General features: G+C 39.0%; 1 protein-coding gene across 2 annotated transcripts in view; it reads right to left on the reverse strand.

The window, feature by feature from the left end:
* Positions 1 to 22802, reverse strand: part of SUGT1 (SGT1 homolog, MIS12 kinetochore complex assembly cochaperone) — a 40554-nt gene extending 17752 nt beyond the window's left edge. Inside the window, exons 1-11 of one of the 2 annotated variants that reach the window (XM_061133430.1) lie at positions 22664 to 22802; positions 22292 to 22473; positions 22130 to 22187; positions 15789 to 15879; positions 15068 to 15137; positions 13995 to 14065; positions 11204 to 11257; positions 10809 to 10825; positions 9993 to 10027; positions 8183 to 8279; positions 6430 to 6537 (exon numbers count right to left, since the gene is read on the reverse strand). In XM_061133430.1, coding sequence (XP_060989413.1) covers positions 6430 to 6537; positions 8183 to 8279; positions 9993 to 10027; positions 10809 to 10825; positions 11204 to 11257; positions 13995 to 14065; positions 15068 to 15137; positions 15789 to 15879; positions 22130 to 22187; positions 22292 to 22329 — 639 coding nt within the window. In that variant the 5' untranslated portion in view covers positions 22330 to 22473; positions 22664 to 22802. Of the gene's footprint in view, positions 1 to 6429; positions 6538 to 8182; positions 8280 to 9992; positions 10028 to 10808; positions 10826 to 11203; positions 11258 to 13994; positions 14066 to 15067; positions 15138 to 15788; positions 15880 to 22129; positions 22188 to 22291; positions 22477 to 22663 lie in introns of both variants that reach the window. The other variant, XM_061133429.1, reaches the window with a different exon arrangement.
* Positions 22803 to 23531: the final 729 nt, after the last annotated feature.

The raw sequence follows: 23531 nt of genomic DNA on the forward strand, positions 1-23531 counted from the left end.
GCCACAAGGTCCCAAGCAGGATTCACAGACTACTAGTAAGAATCCCCGTGTGCTGGGTTGTCAGTGTTCAATATCATGTGTACTACTACCCATTTCTAAGCTCTCCTTTGCACAGCAGAAAATTTAATTTTTTCCAATGAAAGGAACTTTAGATTTAAAGAAAAGCCATTACGTCTAAAGGGTTACAGCATCCAGACACCATCTTCTTATATAAAGATGAGTCTTTACTTACTACAACAGATTAACGGTGAAGGAATCTTTACCAGAGACAAGAGCTGTGCAGCTTACTGGTAAACTTTTTTTTTGGCAAACTTTTGAGAACCATCTGTTTCAAAGATGCAGTCATTAGTGTTCCCTGATCTTTACAAGGCAGCTTTCCCAAGGTTCTCTCACTCAGCTCTTTGCACATTTAACTTCGTATCAAAACCCTTAGAATAGCTCAGTCTCCCAGAGGCCAGAATGCACATCTCCCGTCTTTATTTTTATTCTCAAACTGTCTTGTAATGTTTTTAACGCAAAGGATGGTAATGCATGCATGACCGTCCCCAATGTTCTAACAGCACAGCTCAGATGAGTACTGAGCGCCTACTGAGAGCCAGGCGCTGAGCTGGTGCCGAGGGCCCCTCACCACCTTGGTTCTTCCTGAAGAAATCAATCACAAGAGACTCCTATGAACAAAAAGTTCCAGTGTCCATTCTGTGAGTGACAGACCTAAGTTTTGGGAAATACCTAATTATCTGGAAGGACGTATGCCAAAATGTCATCAGTAATGAGGCATTACTTTCTCAGCTCCCTAATATTTTTCCAAATTTTCTATGATGTGCACTTACTGATTTTACAACCCGAATAAAAATCTAAATAATGAAAATTGAATAACAGCAGCAATACTTATTGAGCACTTATTACATGCCCCATGTAGTAAGTGCTTTATATATCTCACGCAACAGAAAAACCCTGTTACAAGGAAAAACCATCCCTATTTTAGAGATGAGGGAGCCAAATAAGCAGAAGTTGTGAACAAGTCAAAAATAAGCTAGTGTAATTCTGAAAGAGAAGAGTCACACAGGTGTCACTTGCTAGATGTATGACAAATCTCACTAAGGCCTAGTTTCTTGGTAAAATGGGAATAATAGGGCCTACCTATTAAGAAAGTGAAGAAGAACTAAAGAGCCTCTTGATGAGGGTAAAAGAGGAGAGTGAAAACGCTGGCTTAACATCAAATACAGTATATTAATGCATATATATGGAATTTAGAAAGATAGTAACAATGACCCTATATGCGAAACAGCAAGAGACACAGACATAAAGGACACACTTTTGGACTCTGTGAGAGAAGGTGAGGGTGGGATGATCTGAGAGAATAGCCCTGAAACATGTATATTACCATATGTGAAACAGATCGCCAGTCCAGGTTTGATGCATGCGACAGGGTGCTCAGGGCTGGTGCACTGGGATGGCCCTGAGGGGTGGGATGGGGAGGGAGGTGGGGGGGGGGTTCAGGATGGGGACACATGTACACCTGTGGCGGATTCATGTCAACGTATGGCAAAAACCACCACAATATTGTAATTAGCCTCCAATTAAAATACATTAATTAAAAAGAAAAAAACCAAAAACATCAGCATTCAAGAACTAAGATCATGGCATCTGTTCCCATCACTGCAAGGTAAATAGATGGGGAAAAAGTGGAAGGAGTGACAGACTTTATTTTCTTGGGCTCCAAAATCACTGCAGATGGTGACTGCAGCCATGAAATTAAATGATGCTTGGTCCTTGGAAGAAAAACTATGACAAACCAAGACAAGAGTATTAAAAAGCAAAGACATCACTTTGCTGACAAAGGTCCATATAGTTAAAACTATGGTTTTTCCAGTGGTCATACATGGATGTGAAAGTTGGAACATAAAGAAGCTGAGCACTGAAAAACTCATGTTTTCGAACTGTGGTGCTGGAGAAGCCTCTTGAGAGTCCCTTGGACTGTAAGGAAATCAAATCAGTCAATCCTAAAGGAAATCAACCCTCAACATTCACTGGAAGGACTGATGCTGAAGCTGACGCTCTAATACGTTGGCCACCTGATGCGAAGAGCTGACTCGATGGAAAAGACCCTGATGCCGGGAAAGACTGAAGGCAAAAGGAGAAGACAGTGGCAGAGGAGATGGTTAGACAGCATCACCAGCTCAATGGACATGAATCTGAGCAAACTCCAACAGATAGTGAAGGACAGGGAAGCCTGGTGTGCTGCAGTCTTGTGGGGTTGCAAAGGATCAGATGCAACTCAGTGACTGAACAACAACAAGGGCATAGCTCACTTAGGGTTCTTATGAGGATTAAACAAAACCATATATGAAAACAATATAGCACTGTGTCTGGCAAATAAGTGAATGCTATTATGAGTATCTTCTTCATCACTGCTACAATTAGCTCGAACATCTGAGCAAATTATTTCACATCTCTGGGTTCAGTTTGCATAGCTGTAAAAAGGTAGTAACAATACTGGCACCATGTAGCAACTGGGAGGATTACATAGGATAACACACAGCTATCAAAACAGTTAGCTACTGTAATTCTTCACAGGTCACACAACACAGCACTGGCTAAATGAGCTACAGTAAATGCGTATGATGAACCACTTTGCTGAAAAACATCTCAGAGCATGAAAAGAAATCCATAATGCATGCTAAATTTAACAAGACAGCTACAGATAGTATGGACAGTAAAATCCTTTTCTTTTGAAAATATACATATATACATTAATAGAAAAGGCAGCAAGAATATACTCCAAGATCTGCAATTTGTGGATATCAGCAACTAAACAGTTATTAAAAAAAAAGACACCTTATTACCACCACTACCACATCAAAAGCACTAACAAAACAGTAATCCAAAACCCTACACACATCTGTGTTTAAAAAAGCAGGAGTATCCTGACCAGGCACCTCCAATCCCATCAGATCATAATTAATATTCTTCCCTGAATATTTAAAAAAAGAATACCTAAAACTTGTAAAATTTTAGTGGGTTAAGAAGGGAGAAGGAGGCTATCTGTCTCTAAGACACACATCTTTATTTCCCACAATTCCAGTTAAAAGCCTTCATATTTTATATTGACATAATACAAAAAATTACTCTAAAAAATAGGAATGCAAGAACATTTCTACAATAGCCATTTTTCTTGGAGTGAATATTAATCTTTAAAATGAGTATTTTACAGCATAGCTGTTACTGAAGATAAATCCTATGGTTCTGTTGAGAGAATACTGTCATGAGATTAACAAAATGAAATAAAAAAATTAGTTTCTTAATTTAAAAAAATGGATCAGCAGGCAGATATGTAAGCTGGTATTCAGTAGAAGGTAGAAATAACTACCAGTGGTACTAAAATACATATATATATATGAATTCTGACTGTAAAAAAAGACATTAGACACTATACTATAAAATATTTAGTTAAGGGAAATTCCCTGGCAGTCCAATGGTTAGGACTTGGCGCTTTCACTGCTGGGGCCCAGGCTCAATCCCTGGTTAAGGAACTAAAATCCTGCAAGCCGTGTGGCATGGCAAAAAAAAAAAAAAAAAGTTAAGAAATGCTATTTCAATAATTGAAGGGTACTTACCTCTTCCTATCTTCACTGCAAATTATATTTCACTTGAATAACACTTAAGCAACAGTTACACATAAATATGCAACATGCACTATTTGAAGGTGGGAAAGAAAACAGGATTCTCAAAAGGCAAAGAAACAGCCCTTTCAAACCACAGATTTTACAGAATCTCTAGTATCAAGCAGATTTTCCCAAGCAAAATGCACCCTTTTCTCAATCCACCTGCAAACATATGAAAAGAAAATTACTATTTTTCCCTTCTAGTGACATCAATAAATAAGCCTCAGTAACCCAGAGAAAGATTTTATTTTCAATATTTTAATACTGACTCCCTCTGCTGTATAAAAAAGGATTCAAAAATGTCACTTCCCTTAGGATCTAATTAGGTACAATTCTTTCCATTTGTTTCCCATAAAACACAGCTTAAAAACAGATAGCTTAACAAAGTAAAATATATTACTTTGGGTTAGGACAGTAAAAATAATCATCCTCCAGAATATATCCTTCAAATCTAAATTCTTTAGTCCAGAACTTAGACAAACCTAAGAAAAGAAACACTTGCTTTACAAAAATCTAAGTATTCTTCCTGGGCCATGCTGAACAAATTTAGTAACTTGAAATTTGGGGAAAGCATTTGAAGTCCTTGAACCTCAGTTTCTTTTTACCTGTAAACCTAAGAATGAAGACACTTATTACAACTCTGCAAACTTGGTAAGGCCAATATCAGAACCCAATTTAAATTCATTCTCTGCACAATTACTGACCACCTACTCATGACATACAGTGTACAGGGCTAGGACTGCCAAATTTAGCAAATGGAACGTGTTTGTATCTCAAAATTATTTACTGTATGTAAAGTTAATTGCACATCCTGTACTTTAGGGCTTCCCTCATAGCTCAGTTGGTAAAGAATCTGCCTGCAATGCAGGAGACCAGGGTTCGATTCCTAGGTCGGGAAGATCCTCTGGAGAAAGAAATGGCAACCCACTCCAGTATTCTTGCCTGGAAAATCCCTTGGACAGAGGAGCCTGGCGGACTACAGTCCATGGGGTTGCAAGAGTCGGACATGACTTAGCGACTAAACCACCACCACCTGTACTTTATCTGGCAACTTTCCCTGAAGCACATACAGAGACCCAAGTATGACAGCTTATCTTTAGAAGACTTACAGAAAGTAAGGGAAATACATGTATATATAAACAAACTACCATACAGGGAAGGGTAGTAGCTATGTCGCATTTAAAGAAAGGACCAAGGGGGAAAAAGGTAAGTTGGGAAAACAGTAAGAGGGCTTTGGGGAAGGGTTACAAACAAGCACTCACAAGATTCAAAGGAGAATAAAAAATGTGACAGGGCTTAGTTACAGCCTCGCTTCTTGCCACACAGACTTGTGTGGTCACCAAATACCCTATTCCATTACACAAAGTGGAAACAGGTTTTGAAGTTATTTGCCATATTTTCACACAAATCAATTTAAATTACTTCAAAAAGACATGCATTAACAATCTCTCAACAGAAAGATGTATAGAAATGCCAACTCCTAATATTCTGACTTCAGTTCGTTCAGTCGCTCAGTTGTGTTATCTCCCTGTCAAATTGAGTTATAGTTCTCCACTTATTTTACCCAATATTATTAAACAAATTCTGTCCAATGTAGACAGGGCTGGTAAGACTAAAATCTTCATAAGATGTCATCCTTTTTCTCACTTTCTGTCATCCAAACAATGGTTTCCTATCTCTGCCTCCTAAGTAAACAGCTTTGTATGTTTCACTCTTCAAATAGTTTTAAGCAGATCATTTTTAACTAGATGCAAACACTACTGCTTCTTTACTTTGCACTTCCTGCTCCAACCCTCTGCAGATGCTTTCTTCTTCCTGCAGGCCCAGTTATCATTCTTCATGACATAAGCCAACCCTGATTCTAGTCTATGAGTGGGAAATTCACACAGCTCAAAAGTTAAATAACCAACTAAGCTGCAGGACATGTGTACAGAAAAGGTGTAGTAATGCAAAAAATCTATTCATATCATTCTTTCTCATCATACACTCTCATGCAATCTTACAGGTGAAAGGATTTCAGACTTCAAAGTCCACAGTTCTCTCATTTTCACAAGATAATGGAAATCATGCCCTATGATCATATGTGACTAGTCTACACTTACAGAGCAAGCAAGGAACCAGAGTCAGATTTTTTGATTTTCAGTTCAGTATTTTTTCTGCTAAATTACACTTCTATCCTACCACACTCTCACTACATCTTCTGACTGGTAGCTGATATATTCCATGAATTTCAATTCTATTGCATATTTTTACTCTTTTTGAAAATATAAAGAAATCTATAAATTATAGTTATTCAAACTGCAATTAATTAATCCCTCATTACATAGTAACCTAAAATTCAGCTTTACTAAAAAACAAGACACCAGATTCATCTTTATAATAGTCTGTATTTTTAACTCCATAAGGAAGCGTGAGAAAAGCATTTATATATCACAACGGACCAAACTGACAAGTTCAAGACATGAAACACTGTGAGTATCAAATCTTAAAAAGATGCTAATCATTGTATCTTCAGTGGAAACTATTTATCAAGAAGCACTATACCGATCTTAATAAGCATACAAACACTGCTGAGGTTAGATTTTTAAACTCCATTTTCCTAGAATTAGGGGAGGGGGGAAAACTATTATTCAAAAATTACCATTCTTATTTAAACATTTGTGGCTAGAAGGATCTTAAGTTTACAACCACAGGGATAATTAGATGACCAATGTTCCTGTATTTTGAAAAGATTACCAATGACAACCCTTTTCAATGGTCTTACCTTTGTTGAAAGTACTTTAAACGTGCTCTGCTCTGGTATTATAGGATGAAGAAGTCTCAGTTTCAAACTGTAATCCTCTCCAGAAGGAAGTTTCACCAAAGCAGACAACTAATGAACATAAAATTAGGAGAACATTTTATAAATTAATTTAAAGAAGGGTAAAGTACTTAAGCTGACTATAATTACAGAATTTTAGTACTGTTGCAGAGTATTTTTAAAACCTTATACGGAATATAAGATTTAAGAATCTCAAAATAATCCTTTTTAAAAATCTGGTATCCTTCATAATTCAAAAAGACACATGTACCTCAACGTTCACTACAGCACTATTCACAACAGCCAAGACATGAAAGTAACCTAAACGTGCATCAAACAGATGAATGGATAAAAACGTGATGTGTATATATACATATATATGGGTGTGTACACACACATACATGATGGACTACTACTCAGCCATAAAAAGGAACAAGACTGGGTCATTTGTGATGTGGATAGATCTAGAGTGTGTCATAGAGTGAAGTCAGAAAGACAAAAACAAAAGTATCGTGTAACAAAGCATGTATCTGGAATGTAGAAAGATGGTAACAGATGAGCCTGTTTGCAGGGCAGGAACAGAGAAGAAAACAGAGAACAGATATGTGGACATGGCGGGGGTGGGGAAGGGAAGAAGAGGAGGGGAGACAAACTGGGCAAGTAGATGAGACATGTATACACTATGGTGTGTGAAACAGCCAGTGAGAAGCTGCTATACGGCACCAGGAGCTCAGCTGAGTGCTCCGGGATGATCCAGGGAGTGGTACGGGGAAAGGTAGGAGGAGGCTTAAGAGGAAAGGGATGTATGTATACATACAGCTGCTTCACTTTGTTGCCCAGCAGAAACTAACACTGTAAAGCAATTATACTCCAAAAATAAACAGCACTGCCCATGACAAAAAAGGGGGAAAAAATGTAAATGGACTAAATGTTCCAATCAAAAAAATAAAATAAAAAAATCTGGTATTCTTCAGACAAATTCTTATATACCTAATTAAAGAACAGAGTATGTTTCATAACATATACTATACATTTAAATCTCAAGGAAACTCAAGATACAAGGGCCAAATAGTACAGCATGCAACAAAAAAAAAGCATTCTTGTGCAAAACATCTAGTTCTACCACAAACTCTTAAATATCTATCACAAGGTTTTCCATTAAATGCTAAGAAACCAAGTTATTAAAAAAGTCATACTCATTTAGTATGGTTAAAGTCATATCAAAGAAGCAGACCTTTTCCATTAAGTGTACCACACAAATGTAACCAAAGAATGGTTATAATGTGTCTAAACTTCCCTAATGTGTCTTTTATATTTACCAAGTTCTGCTTTAAATCCCAACTCTAAAGAGGAAGCAATGCACATCCAGCTATACCTACAGTATAAATACTCTTGTCTCAAAACTTAAAATGATCCAAATGGAAAAGCAATGCTTCAGATTTTCATCAGCATTTCCATATTATCTCAGGAAGAAATGACATATACTTGATAGATTGCTATAAATTATTCTGCAATATATATTTATTTATATTTACAAATTGGAGTAGGAAATGGCAACCCACTCCACTATTCTTGCCTGGAAAATTTCATGGACAGAGGAGCCTGGTGGGCTACAGTCCCTGGGGTTGCAAAGAGTCAGACTCAACTGAACACACACACACATTTATAAATAAAAGTATTTAATCTCAATAAAAAATAACTCAAAAACTATAATGACCTCTTTTTCTGAAAATTCCACATTTACATCCTTCTTCTGAACATTCTTGATCATAAGTGTAATGATTACTTGAGATTCTGTTTGATACCAGTCATACCTATTAAAAAAGAAAAAGGAAACTTAAAACAGAACTTCTGAATTTCTTAAAGTTGTTGCTTCTTTGCTTCGTCAAGATAAAAGTTACAATCTGATGAACAACAAGAGCTCCACCTTGAGGAACAAAATAGCAAAGCAGCTGCTGGCTCACAGAAATAATTTTATGTAACCAATTCCAAATGGCAACCCACTCCAGTATTCATGCCTGGAAAAATCCCATGGACCCTACAGTCCATAGGGTCACAAAGAATCGGACACGACTGAGTGACTTCACTTCACTTCACTTTCACATACTAATGGAAGAGAAAATAAGGTAGATGATGCCCCAACTCTCTCCAGTGGATTTAATAATTTACATAATTTTTTAGTTCTAAAGTATCCCCAATAGTGTTGTGCTTAAGCCAATTTTTTTTCTTTTTGGCCATGCCACGCAGCATGCGGGATCATTTCCCCAACCAGGGATCAAACCCATGCCCCCTGCAGTGGAAGTCAGGAGTCTTAACCACTGGACCGCCAGGGTATTTTAAGAATAAACAATAAAATTTATCCTAAACAGATCACGGTCCTAGTCAGCAATAGTTTTACCCTCTCATTTCAACCTAATATTAAGAAGTAAACAGTTCTATCCCAATTTTACAAAAACAAAACAAAAAAGGCTCAGAAGGATACGGCAATCAGTTTAAGTCAGTAGCAGGGGATACACTGGACCTGACCCCATATTCTAGGATCTCTTTACTGAAGCTGGGGGCAAACAGTCCTGAGCACAGGGAGCAGGAGTAAATGAGCTAAAATTAAAATAATTCAACTCAAAAATAAAATAAAATAATTCAACTCATTCTGTCAGGCACAGTATTAAATACAACATCTACAATCTCAAAGTATGTGGGAAGATTGGTGTGTCAAGAGATTCTAATCATGTGTATCTTTCCCTCTGAAAGCTGGGATCCTCACTTTCATATTAGACTAGATTAACTCTATGAGAGAAGAGCTATTGATCTATTCTGCCACTATTACATTCCCAGGATGAAGCACGGTGTACTGATATGAGGTATATTTATTAAACCATTGTGGGATTATTTTATATATATCCTATACTCCAAACACCATATTTATTAAGTTTATGTACCCTACCCCTGCCCGGCATAATTATTATTTCAGTTTATGTACCCTACCCCCCGGGCAGGGGAAGGATACATAAACTTAAATAATAATTACGGTGTTTGGAGTATAGAATATATATAAAATAATCCCACACTGATTCAATAAACACACCATGTATCAGGGATCCTCACTTGCTCCTTACATTCATGATTGTAACTGCTGCCTTCTGCAAGTAACTTTCAATGCATGCAGAATTATTCCATGAAAAATTTACTCCAAATATAAAAAGCAGGTAAAGTTACAATATTATCAGGTCTACTACTAACTTACTGACCTATGTAATAACAACAACTTAAACGTAAGAGGTTATTCTCAATATATGGAAAGATGACATAATATGCAACCATGTGAAGCAAGTTTTAAGTTAACCTTAATATGAGCACTAATTCAAATTGGTTAATGGACTTACAACTATAGTTTTTCAAGGCTTTAGTAAGATTTATCTTAAAAACTAAGAAATACTTAAATGACAGGTAGGGACTTGCTTACTAATAACAGGGCTTCTTTTCCCTTTAGGCTTATTTATCACGCATTATGAAAAAGAAATCCTTACTTGATTTTTGACTGATGAGTCCTCTGGGATGCAGACTGATTTGGGCAAATCGAAAGAGAAAGATTTACGAGTTAGTTTAGTAACTGCATATTAAAAATGCATTGTATTATTAATTTACCCAGTGCTACAGTTACTTTGATATGGAATAATTACATGAAAACTTCCTACAAAGCATGGTATACATCAATGTTAAATAATACTCATCTTCACAAAAATCAGAATATTCAACATTTTAAAAAATTTTATGAGTTTCCATTTCAAAAATCATTTTTCTTCTAAAATAAAAGCAGCAAAAAAGAGAAAAATTTCAGAAGATATGTTTGGAAAAGATTACAGATAAAACATCCAGTTCCAAGATTCAGCAATGCTCTAAACTGAAAGTAACAGTAACATTTAAAAAACCATTTTCAGGAATGTAGTATTAACACTTCCAGGCTTAACAATGGCAAAACTGCCCTGGAAAAACCTATGGAGGAGTCCTTCCCTGGTGCCTTCCTGATATGGTCTGACCCTGGTTCATGGTCTCTGCAACAATCTGTGCTGACCACTGAGAAACAAAGTTTGACTCTTTTTAGCCAATTCAAACTTTCCTAAACTATTATTAATAAATCTAAAGGACCTGCCCTGGGTCATTGGTGGCCTCTAACTTGTTCCTAAGGAAGAAGGGAAGAGACAGCATTTGGAGGAAGAAAATAAGTAAAACTGTCCTAGAGAGATATGGAACTGCCAGAAAGTGCATTCGGAGTACCGTCTCAAATGTATTTAATAATAATATAATTAAGTAAAAACACAAAGGATTAAAAACTTTGGACTTACCACCTCAGGCTGTGATCCTATTAAAAACATAAAAAAGAAAACATTTTCAGATAACAGTACCTGTATAGACAAAATTACATACATGATTTCTAAGGCACAAACATATTATTAAGGAAACCAATTCTCCATGCATATCTAATAAGGGAAAGTGGTTTAATTTTACAGGCTGGAGTCACTTGAGACTCCTCAGTAATTTCTTACCACTGCAAAACAAATCCATTCAAATCTCCCTTTCAACATAAGGAACCATGTAAAAAAATCAAAATACCTTTGGAAATCCCAATCTAATAGAACATGCACTACTTAAATTATAAGTTATAAAGTTCAAAACAAAAAAAATTACAAACATTGACTTCTTTTTAAATTCAAAGACCATGGGAAATCTGCACACTTACCATTCTGAGCTTCTTGACACCTTTTAATCCAAGCAAGGAAATCAGCATCTGCACCTAGAAAGAACAAACTATAACAACACTCATCTGCACAACCTAACATACTCACTCAACAAATACTGACTGCGTACCTCCTAGGTTACAAACACAGTTCTAGAAACTATGGATCCAACAGTAAGTTAGATGAAAACATCTGTCCTAATAGTGTGTAGCTATCCTTAATATTATAGCTATTAGTTAGGTTTAATATTTATTTTGTTCATCCTGAAGAATTCTGATTTTTAAAAAATCAACTTTAATCAGTCAACCTTATTGGTTCCAAGATACAGATATCTCCATCTGCCCTCACCCTTTCCTCTTAAAAGAGCTTCCTCTCACACAACAAAATCAGACCTGAATCAGATTCCTAATATGCTGTCAGTTGGGGGAGGAGGGGTCTGCAGACCTGGCAACCAGCAGCTGGGCTAAAGCCCAGAAGCCTCTGTCCACCTGTTTGCTGTCTAATGCAGTTGCCTGTCCTGTCTACTATTTTTTCAGCAGCTTTACTTATGACCATGCCTTCAACACCAAGAAGCATCTTTATATTCTGCAGAGTCCTGTCGTATCTCTAAGTTCCATGACATCCACGACACTACATACAGTGAATCACAGTTCACTGCATAGACAGCAATGCAAACATGTACATAAGCAAATTATTTCTGTAGACTCAGGGCAATGACAGTATGTAAAGAGCCATAGTATAGCATCTAATAAAATATAATGTTAAGAAAAATTATTAGAAGTGATCATAATAAAAGTTTACTAATTTAATCTAACTGCAGGTACCATTATTCTGAAAAACACAAAGTTTAAAATTTCTTAAAATGAAATTCTCTAATTCATTAATTTACAGACAGAATTTAACTATACAGGCCTTAAATTACATACACACACATTTTAGAGGTGAACATTTATATAAAAATTCTAAATGTGAAGAATCGATTATTCAAATTAATCAGTAAATAAGCTGATTCCTATCAAAGAGGAAAAAAGGTAATATGGAGTTAAAATTTTTTTACCCTAATAAAATGGAAGCTGAACAGTTTAACCTAAGATTTTCCTGGAATTAAAAGATGAATTTGATTTTAAATTAAATATCCTCAACAGAAATTTTACCAAAGAGCAGACACCCTCTTCTGAGGTTACCTCTGAAATAATTCTAGGACAAAAGTCAACAACAGCATGATAATAAAGTGTCAAGGAAGGAACTTAAGCAGGGAACTTTCTGTTGCTCAAAAAAAAAGAAGAAACGGGGCTTAGAAATCTAAAGATGAAGTGACACGTTTCATCAGCATTTTCAAGCATGTATCAAGGCACCAAGAAAACTGGACTCTAGAACTTGCCAAGTGGATACATGCTGGCTTGGTAACTGAAGAGCCATATTATTCACATACCATGCTTGGGATAACCAAGTTTGAGAGTAACTCCTACTGCCTAGATCTCTTCTTTCCTAATTTGCAGGTTCTGTTTGCAAAGTTGGTCTTGTCACCCTTCTTAAGTAGGTACACAGCAGAAAAGCAAATATTCAAAGTCATATATATTTTACGGAGAAGGCAATGGCACCCCACTCCAGTACTCTTGCCTGGAAAATCCCATGGATGGAGGAGCCTGGTGGGCTGCAGTCCATGGGGTCACTAAGAGTCGGATACGACCGAGCGACTTCACTTTCACTTTTCACTTTCATGCACTGGAGAAGGAAATGGCAACCCACTCCAGTGTTCTTGCCTGGAGAATCCCAGGGACAGGGGAGCCTGGTGCGCTGCCATCTATGGGGTCGCACAGAGTCGGACATGACCCAAGCAACTTAGCAGCAGCAGCAGCAGTATATATTTTAATGTATAAAGTATAATCATATACGACTTTTGTACGAGGGTTTTCAACCTCAGCACTACTGACATCTAGGACCAGATGCTTCTGTTGTGGGGACTGTCCTGTTCAGGATGTTGAGCAGCGTCCCTCACAAGATGTCAATGGTATACCCCCCCATCCACCAGTCAGGAGAGTCAAAAATCACTGCAGACACTCCAAACATCCCCCACGGAGGAAAATCATCCCCAGCTAGGAACTACTGCCTTAGAGAACTGTGGTTAACACTCTATCATAAGATGGAGATAAAATGAGAGAACACAGTTAAGACTATGTTGTCCATAATTATCTACGAGATTACTGACACTGTTTTGTATCTTGCAGATTTTTTTTGATACTTGGCTCTTAACAAGTTCTACATATTGTACATAGATATCCACACTGTTGGGATAATTTTCATCTATTTCTCTCAAAAAGACAGTATTAGAAACTCACAATACTCTCAAAGTTCCATGTTTCTTCTATACCCTATCATACTTTACCCAAACTTACACTTCACCTCTGAATAAAAATCTTTGTTCTAAAATTTCCTTATCTCAGCAATCTGAATAATAACTTAAATAGACTTCATAACGTGAGAGCAAGTTAAACTTACACTTGTCCATTAGGAAAAAATAAAAAGCCAGACCAGTACTGGGAGCACACCTATTGTTTAAACAGTTCTTTTGCTTCTAATGATACAGTTTTTCTGTGATCTAAATGCTAAGAAAGGCCAATTTAATCAAGTTTTAAGTAAACTCAAACTCTGCAACCAACACGAAATGTCATTAAGAGAGGAAAAAAGTGTTTCTATAATTAACTTGAGGTTATACTATCAAGATTCAGCTATGGTATTTAAGATACACAGGTATGATGGACTAGTTTACTAACATATAATTATAATACTTACTATTTAATTTCTGTCCTTCTGTAAAAGTTTCTAGAGCAGCAGCATAGTTTTTTTCATGGTATTCACATATCCTGCATATTAAAAACAAGCATACACATGTAAGATCATGAAACATAGCTTTCTTTCTCTTTAAAAAAAAAAAAACAAGTTTCTCTTTTTTTAAAAGAATTGAAGCATGTTAATAAGCCAACAGATGTTCTAAAGTACTCAACTGTAGCATCCGTGTGTGTCAGTCGCTCAGTGGTGTCTGACTCTGTGACCCCATGAACTGCAACCTGCCAGGCTCCTCTGACCATGGCAAGAATACTGGAGTGGGTTGCCATTTTCTTCTCCAGGGGATCTTCCTCACCTAGGGACTGAACCCAGGTTCCTGCATTGCAGGCAGATTCTTTATCATCTGAGTCACCAGGGTAACATCTAATTCCCATTAAAAATGTGGAATTCATTTCAGAAGGAATTTCTTAACTGTACATACTTGCTTATTCCAAAATATAGTTACACTAAGGAATTAAAGAAGCTTCTGATTCTTAAAGTTACACTTATTAACAGAAACAAGCTGGGATATAAAGTCCAGGGACACAGAGTCATCTTGAAGTGTAGTCTGTACAGCTTAGGTGAGAAATAGATGTTCTCTAGTCAGTTAAACACAGTAAATTTCAAATGATGACACAAAAAAGGGATTTGACATCATTCAGTTTCATCTATACTCTGCAGTTATTTCAATCATCACTATTTTAAACTATACACACACACACAGTGTATCTCATTACATACTGCAGTTAATACAATAAAAGTATAAAATATACCAAAAATTGAATCCTACCTCAGCTATAAAATGTATAAACACAGAGTTTACTATTTACATAAAGTTTACAGGGAGAGTAGGTTCAGGATGAGGGGACCACGTATACCTATGACTGACTCATACTGATGTATGGCAAAAACCATCACAATATTGTAATTATTTTCCAACTAAAATAAATAATTTTTTTTTAAAAAGGGAAAAAAGCTTACAATTAATTCATTTAACCACATATAGTCCAGACCCAACAAGAAGAGTAGTTACTGCCTACCCCTTTCTCAGCAGAGCAGTGGAACTATTTGGATTAAGTTCAAGGGATTTTTTTGCGTCAGCAACAGCATCTGCAGATGAAAAAGTGGGTTTTTTGGTCAGTTACTTATGGATCCTAAGAAATAGTACACACAAAATTTGAATTAGTCTCAGATTTTTAAGTTTTCAAGCTGGTGAAATGGACAAATGACTTGAAAACAGGAAAAGCTAATCTGAGATAAAATTACCCTCATACATTCCTATTGACCTAATCTTCAAGCTCTTCAGGAAATGAATAAAGCTCTGTATCACAAAGTTCAGATAATTCATTAACATCATTCATGTAGTTTGACTCAAGGTATTCAATTTTTCCCTACTCAGATTCTCTATCCAGAATAATTAAAATTACAGAATATAGAATATATTCTTTTCATAAAAAAAAGAAGAGAATTCATTCAAATGCTCTGTAAATTAGTAAATGTGATGCTATCCTTTGTTAGCACATCCAAGAACCAAAAATGAAATCTTACAAATTCTACACCCACTGCAGCAAGAATGGACAATGGTAAAATTTAAATGAGTGACACGCAACATAATGCTTGTCATATTTTGGCTACTTCACCTTGTATGAAAGATCAAGTTACAAGTCCTGGAAGATAACCTCTGTTTTATTTGATTCACTGTATCTTGGGCAAAGTGTGTAAGTTACTTATAGAGACAATATACTTTGTAAGGAAAGTTACCACTGTAATTTCCAAGAAGAATGTGACAATAAGCTCTTTGACAGTAATACTGTGCATCATCTGGTTTCTGCTCCAAAGCCTTAGTCAGCTCCTACAAATACAAACATGCTGAGTGTCAGTAAATGTTTTTTAAAAGTCACTGAATTCTAATTAAACATGATCTTTAATAAAATAACCTATTATCACAAGCTATTTGGAGGTAAGATAACAGGGAAACAAGCTTGGAGCCTTTCTCTGCAAGAGGATCAACATGCCCCCTTCTCCCTTTGAAAGCCCACAATCGAATGTAATATCTATGCAAAGCACTTAGCAGTTTCCAGCCTACAGTAGGAATTCAATAAATGGTAATTATTATCACATGATTTATTCTGAAGCGTTTAGTTGATATACATTGACCATCACTGATTTTCCCCTTCTAATTTGGAGAAGATTCAAAGTCCATGTAGAATTTAAGATCCCTAGAAAATGTGAAGCTGCCCAATAGTTTTTAAGAACTGAAAGTTAAATCTAGAGCTCAGGAGGTTAATGGAACCAATAAATAAATAAGCAAGCTTACCTGGCCCTCTCCTATCCTCTTGTCAATGGCCTAAGAAATTACAACATTCTATCAAAAGCCCAGCCAGATACAGTATCTCATAGGTAGCTACTACTAACAGATCAAGAATTAAAGAACAATTAAAACCTCTGCCACTCTGGGCAGTCATAGTATGTGTTAGCTGGAACAATAACAATGCAAGAAGAGAGCATGATTAGTGAGGCCAAGGACAAATGCAGGCAAACAGAGAGGCTTTGATTCAACAGCCATTTACCCACACATCTAGGGATTCTGGTAGTTTTCTTAGTTAAGTAAAATTACTTCAGTAGTCATACATGAGGCTCTGCTTAAACCCTGTAGTGTGATTCTCACAAAGCAATGTGTATTATACTTGGTAATCATATACCTACAACCCAATATACCTAAAATCTAAAGCAATGTTTTACCATCTTAACTCCTATCACCCTGATTCAAGCAGTAATGAAAATTAGATCCTGCTACTAAATCTCTGTTCAAAACTCTCCAAGGCCTTTCTAGGTGACTCAGAGCAAAGGCCCAAGTGCTCCAATGATCGGTTAAGGCCCTCCTTGACAGAACCCTCAGCTCTCTCTTGTATCTCACGTCTTTAAAACTCTTTCCCTTGTTCCACAATGGGCTCCTCGGTGTTCCTCAAACATCTCCAGACCCTCCACCCTCTCACTACAGCGTGTGGTGAAAATCCATCCCCTCACATCCTGGTCAGTGACTGTGCCAGAGACAGATTCAAGTCCAAGTCTGTCTGACTCCAAATCAAATTTTAACCACTATGCACTGCCTCCTGGTAAAATTACTTTACTCCAAGTTTCTTTCACACACCATCTAACATCTGTACTAACTCAACGCTTCCTAATGAAATACTTAAGCTAAAAACACCTTCTCGCACTAAAATTTCAAACAATTGGGAAAACAGCTGATGGCTTACGTACCTACTCCCTAAATCAAATTTCCAACCTCTCCTCACCAAGAACAGGCATACTATAGGTCAAAAAGGCTGTCATATTATAACGACATCTGGTTCATCAATTCAAAAAGTATTTTTAAACATATATTTTGAAACAAACACAGGCCAGACACTAGAGGTTGACAGATGCATAAAATACTCCTTTTCTTAAGGAGTCAGGTATAAACTTATGAATTTTGAACAATCCACTTGCAAATGACCTTTAAAAACACAAACCAATTGTTGGATAAGAAGAACCAACTAGGGTGATTCGGTTAAATAAGCAACTGACTTACTTCGGTGTTAATAAAAAAAGTTATCCCAAATCACCCAACACAAACAGAAGTTTATAACACACCAACTTGTATTTCATGAATAAAATACAACAATAAATTTTTATTTTGAATAAGGAATATACAATATAACAAAGCCAAAAAAGGTTAAGTTAAAATAATTGTGCTGTCTGAACTACCTCTGACTTGGGGCATGTTTTCAGTGTTGCTACTGTTCCTGTGACAACAGCTGCTAGTCACTGGCTGCTGACTGAAGGGAGGGATCGCAAAAAGCAAGGACTTCGGTGCTGACTCTTGAATCACAGCAGCAAAAAGGCTATTTAATGCAGACTTACATGAAACATATCCAAAGATACCGTATTTCTCACGAGTTGCTATAGTTGAGCAATTGATAGTTCTCAAAAGTAATGAAATCTATTGAAGTGTAAAATATAATTACACTGAAATCTCTACCAAGATAATGGTAAAGAAAGTTAAGTACCCTGATAACACAGAACTACAGGGGGGAAACTACCTTTTAAGAAATTAACATTGTTTAAGATTTGGATCTTGGAAAACTAACTTCCAAATCTTTAGAGCTTTAGGCTTTTTTAAAATGCTAACCAGAAAGGTAACTTATTAAGATTAAAAGCAAAAGCAGACTGCCCAGACTGACCGAATGTCTAAAGGCCTTTAGCTCTAGGTGTCTCATGCTATCTCCACTTTCCACTTTCTTCCAGTCACAGCTAATCCCCAATCATGGATAAACAAGAATACCAAGCCTTCTCCCTTCCTCCCTTCCTAAAAAGCAGTGCTGGAAAAACATCACATAATCATGTAGAACTGGTATGTTTTATTCCAACCTGCTATGCCCTCAACAAAGCTATCTGTGGTCAGCTACTTCAAAGTCAGCTCACAAACATTTAATTATATCATACACCTCAATCCTACCCACTCCTCCAGAGGACCAGCTTCATGCCCTGAACCCAAACTCGATAACCTGAGTAAGTTCATCTCTTTAGCCTCAGCTTCCTTGTTAGTAAAATGCACTGCACAGCTGTTCCAAGAATTACAGCAGGAATCATTTAATACATCTGAGCGCCTACCACATCGCAGGCACTACACTTAGAACACAGTGGTAACCAGATACACGAAACCGCGGCTCCCCTGAAGCTTACATTGGGGCCTCATTCAGATAAAGTAGTCAGAAGACAGCGTCCCTGAGAAGGTGACATTTCAGATGAAATCTAAAGTGACGGGCATTTCCAACAAAACAATAGTCAATAGAGAGGACATTCTAGGCAAAATAACTGCTGCAAGTCCAAAGGCCCTGCACGAGGCCTGAGTCCAACACACCTGAGTAACAGAAAGAGAGCCACTGGGGTGAGAACTTAGAGAGTAAAGACTCTCCAAGATGCCTACCTCAAGGGCCTCACTCTTGGACTTTACATTGCTTGTCATTATAATCATCTTTTTCAGTAGTCCCAGTCAGTCCCATTTTACGGACAGGAAGTCTGATCAAGAAGAAAGCCAGAACTTTCCTGAAACCAAGATATGGTAGACCCAAGCAGTCTGATTCCAGAGCCAATGCTCTTAAGCACCACTCATATTGGGCCTCAAAAGATCCTTATAATCCACATAAACGTTTTCTCTCTCTGCTGAATTGAGACTTCCTCTACAAAGATTTTTTTACTTCCCCAGTTGGCCTCTATTCTACTGTAGCTTATACACCACTCCACTAGAGCATTTATCTTATATTCTAATGACCTGTTGACTTGCCTCTCTCTCTCTTCTAGACCACAAACTCCCTCACTACAGTATTTTCATCTTTAGATTGCTGGCTCCCAGTACAGCCTTCTACACTAATATACATTGTTTGTTTAATGAAACATGTAATCAGCTTGATACACTTTCTCTTTATTCTTAATAGGATGGTGTTATATAAAAATGTGACACTTTAACTGCTATAATATCTAGTGACCTTAATTTCAAAACAATTACTTTAAACCAGCCCTTGGGAAAAGCGAGGGGGAAACTGACTCTTCTCATCAAGGTTCCGGCCCTACTCATTATTACCAATTATCTAGGAATTAACATTCACCTGTTTAACCCGGTGAGAAGATCATCTCAAGATTTAAAAAGGACATTTCCTCTTAACACAGGCTGGTTCTTACCATGACCATCCTCCCCACTCTGGGTTTCTGACTCAGGTCCGTGGCAGGTCCTGAGAATTCACATTTCTAACAAATTCCCAGGTGATGCTCCTGCGAAGGGTCTGGGATAACACTTTTGGAAACCACCACAGCACTAGACTAAGAGCAGGAAACTCCTGTCCTCAGGCCCCTATTCTGCCTCTACCTGGCTGTACACATCTCTGTGACGGATCACCTGGATTTCCTTGGGTCTGTTTCCTTCTGTAAAAAGGAAGGGTAAGGCGTACTGGCCTATAGGAGCCATAAGTATGTTCAGAAAATCTGCAGTGGGGAATTCCCTGGCAGTCCTCACTTCCACTGCAGCAGGGATGGATTCCATTACTGCTTGGGGAACTCAGATGCCACATCACGTAGTGCCCCTCCACCAAAAAAAAAGAGGAAAGAAAAAGAAAATGTGAGGGAGGGGGCATCCAAGAATTTACATTTCTAAGGAATTCCTAAGTGATGCAAATGCTGCTGGTCCAAGAACCACACTTTAAGGACAAATGTACTAAAGCTAACCACACACCTACACTATGCAATTTCACTCCTAGAAAGGAAAAAAAAAAAAAATGCACTCTCAAAAGAAAGGAGTGCATGTGTGTTCAGCAAAACACATGTATAAGAAAATCCACAGTGGTTTTATTCATATTAACAACTAGAAATATCCCAGATGTCCACTGTTAAACAGTGCTATATTAATACAGTGGAATACTACACAGCAATGAAAAAGAATTATCCCTTCCCACAAACTTATGGATGTATCTCACATAAAGTTTAAAGCAAGACAGAGTAGCTACTCAATTAAGTATGATGCTGTTTGATATCGTATAATACTGTCTGTATGAAGTCCAAGGAAAACTGATGGTGATGTAGTTCAGAACAGATGGGTAAGAGGAATTATTGGCTGGGAAGAAACTTTAGATTTGTGTTACATACCACACGTCAATACATAATTTTATAAGTAAAATAATTCAGATGTAAAATGACAATCCATTATATTAATATTTTTTTAATAGCAACTATTATACAAACTAGATTTCCAAAGGAGGTACAGGGCCTAAGAGGACCATACAAATGTAGACTCTGAAAACAGCTACTTAGCTGAAATAAGGAACTGTAGAGAAAAATTCTCAGTGCCTCTGGTAACATTATTCTAACAGTGACCTCAGAAGAATCACTAGGAAAAAATCCCAGCACAGGAGTAATCAACCGCTTCATTTTAAGGTCTTCATATCCCAACCCCCCCCCAAAACATAGTCCAAGCTACAGATAAAAGGCACCAATGGATCCGGCCTTGGCTTCCTCTCCCCCTCCTCTCTCACTCCTTTCATCCCACCCTAACCAAACAGGCTTTCTCGCTGCTCCCTGTGCAGGCCAACTTCACTCCTACTTCAGGATCTTGACATTGGCTCCTCTTCCTGCCTGAAATAATCCTTCCGCAGAGCTTCCAAGCTCGCTCCCTCGTGCCTCTTCTCAAATGTCACCTCCTCTGCTAACCATGAGTCAATTTCTTTCAGAAGTCACAGCCAAGACAAAGATTCTCTTGCCTCAAATTCCTAACCTTACACATGTTAGATTAGAACAGCAAAACAAAGTCTCCTCTCTTTTTAAGCTTCAAAACAAGAAACCCCTGGCTAATTTTGAGACCCACCTGCCTCACGTATTCTTAGCTTGGGCTCTCTGATTTACTTCAAATTATTACTTAACTCACTCTTTTGGCTTCCTTTACAGCTTTAGAGTCTTTCACTGCACACAAAGTGCTTTACAAGTCATTTAACTGTATAAATTAAGACTTTAATCCATAGCAACCAGTGCCTTCCACACAGCAGCCCCTCCCCCGCCAAGAAATTGTTTTGAGAAATGAAACAAATGCGTGAATAATGAAGAGAAACAGGGACGCCTGGAAATTTTCAGGCACACAAGGGGAAAAGGTTTCTGTCCCAGTGGTGTGAGTTCAGACAGGCCCTCAGCACACAACCGGGAACATAAAAATAATCAAGGATGATATCCAAACGAAAATCCGAATGAACAAACATCGAGCCGAGATTTCACTTTTTGTTCTAGTCACAAATGCCGTTAAAAAAAAAAAAAAAAAGTCCCTTGAGGCCCACGATGCAGGATCCCTAAGACAGAAGAAGGTTACGCTAAGGAGCTCCAAGGATGCATAAAGGGACCAGGGGTGGGAAGGGGACCCGACTAAGGATTCAATGTAACCAGGCCGCCGCAGGGAAGAAAAAGGAGGGGCGGAGGCTGTCAACATCTGGGCTGACCCGCGCAAGCAGCAGCGGCCCCGACCCCCGGAAGACAGAACCGGGAGGAACCCGACGCGGCCGCCTGCCCCGGGGCACAGGCTGTCTCACCTCTAACGCCGCCTGGGGGTCCTGCTCGATGAGGGAATCTGAGAAGCTCCGGAACAACCTGCCAGGAAAAGAAGGACTTCAAGCAAGGCTCACGAACCAAAGAAAGGGGCGGGGGGGAGGGGGGGGATGCCAATTACACCAAAGGAAAAGAAAAACGCGCACCTCGCGGCAGCCGCAGGACCCGCCGCCGCCGCCGCCATCTCTAATCGTCACGGTTCCCGCTGCCGGAGCTGCTCTTCCCGGGGTTACCAGCGCCGCCGCCGCCGCCGCCGCCCAAGGGGGAAACTTCTGGAGAATCACCCACCGAGCTTCCGTCCTAAGTAGCCAACGAGCAGCCGCGCAGCCTGCTGAGGGGAGGGGGGAGGGGAGGTGAAATGCGGGCGCGGGGCGGGCTGGGACCGTGGAGGACCGACTCTCCGGACCCCGCCCCCTCGGCCGCTGACCGGCCGCGCAGGCCCCGCCCCATCGCAGCCATGGTTACGGAGGCCGCGGCGGGCCACGCTCGCCCTCCGTCCTAGTGCGCGCGCACACTACCCGAGAGCCTCCGGGCGCGGTAACTCAGTAGGACCCTTGTACCGTACAGCTACCCCTCAGGACCGTGTGGCGTTTGGGAGACGTTTGTACGTCTGTCAGTAACGCACGGCACATTGAGCTCCATTTTCCCCTACGGCTCTCATCATGGCTCCCCAGAGGCAGCCAAGACTTTCGCGACCCTTGACGCTCTCAGCTACGTGTTCTTTTCCGGGAGCCACTTCCGGAGGGCGGCCCGTTGACGGGATCCTGGCGCCGGGAGACCTGAGGGCCTCATCTCGCTGGGAGTCGCTCTGCCTTCGCCGTAGCTAGACTGGAGTTAACGCCTTCTTGGTTCCGGTTCGGGCGGACCGCTTGGTTCCCCAGAACTTCACAGGCCGAGACTTTCTCCCTACTTGGCTTCCCAGATACAAGAAAAACGTGTTCCACCCGAACGCGCTGAAGGGAGAAAGGGATCCTGAAGTTTGTCCCAGTGCCGCTCTACTTTCCACTCAGCGGGTCCGGCCCTCCTCTCTCAGTACCCCTCGACCCATGCAATTCCAATAGAAGAAACTTAGAGCTAATTCCACCAAGGCGGCAGCCGGGGAGCAGGAAGGCGTGGGAGTGAGCCGCCCATTAGTAGAGAAGAACAAGGAACTGAACTGGAGTGTCTGCTCCATCCGAAATCTAAACTTAAAGTCCGGGGATTCAGTGGTGTTAGCACCCTCCAATTTTGTTCTAAAGGCTAAAAAAGAAAGGGCAGTAGTCATTGATGTGATAGCAAGAAGGGACACAACTGAATATAATGTATACGGATGGAGTCCTCATAGGTTGTAACTGAGCCTCAGTCTGGCAAGAAGACTTAGTGAAGGAAAGGGAAAGAGCAGTTTAG

This window comes from Dama dama, chromosome 30 (genome assembly GCF_033118175.1).
Source record: "Dama dama isolate Ldn47 chromosome 30, ASM3311817v1, whole genome shotgun sequence".
NCBI classification, from domain to species: Eukaryota; Metazoa; Chordata; class Mammalia; order Artiodactyla; family Cervidae; genus Dama; species Dama dama.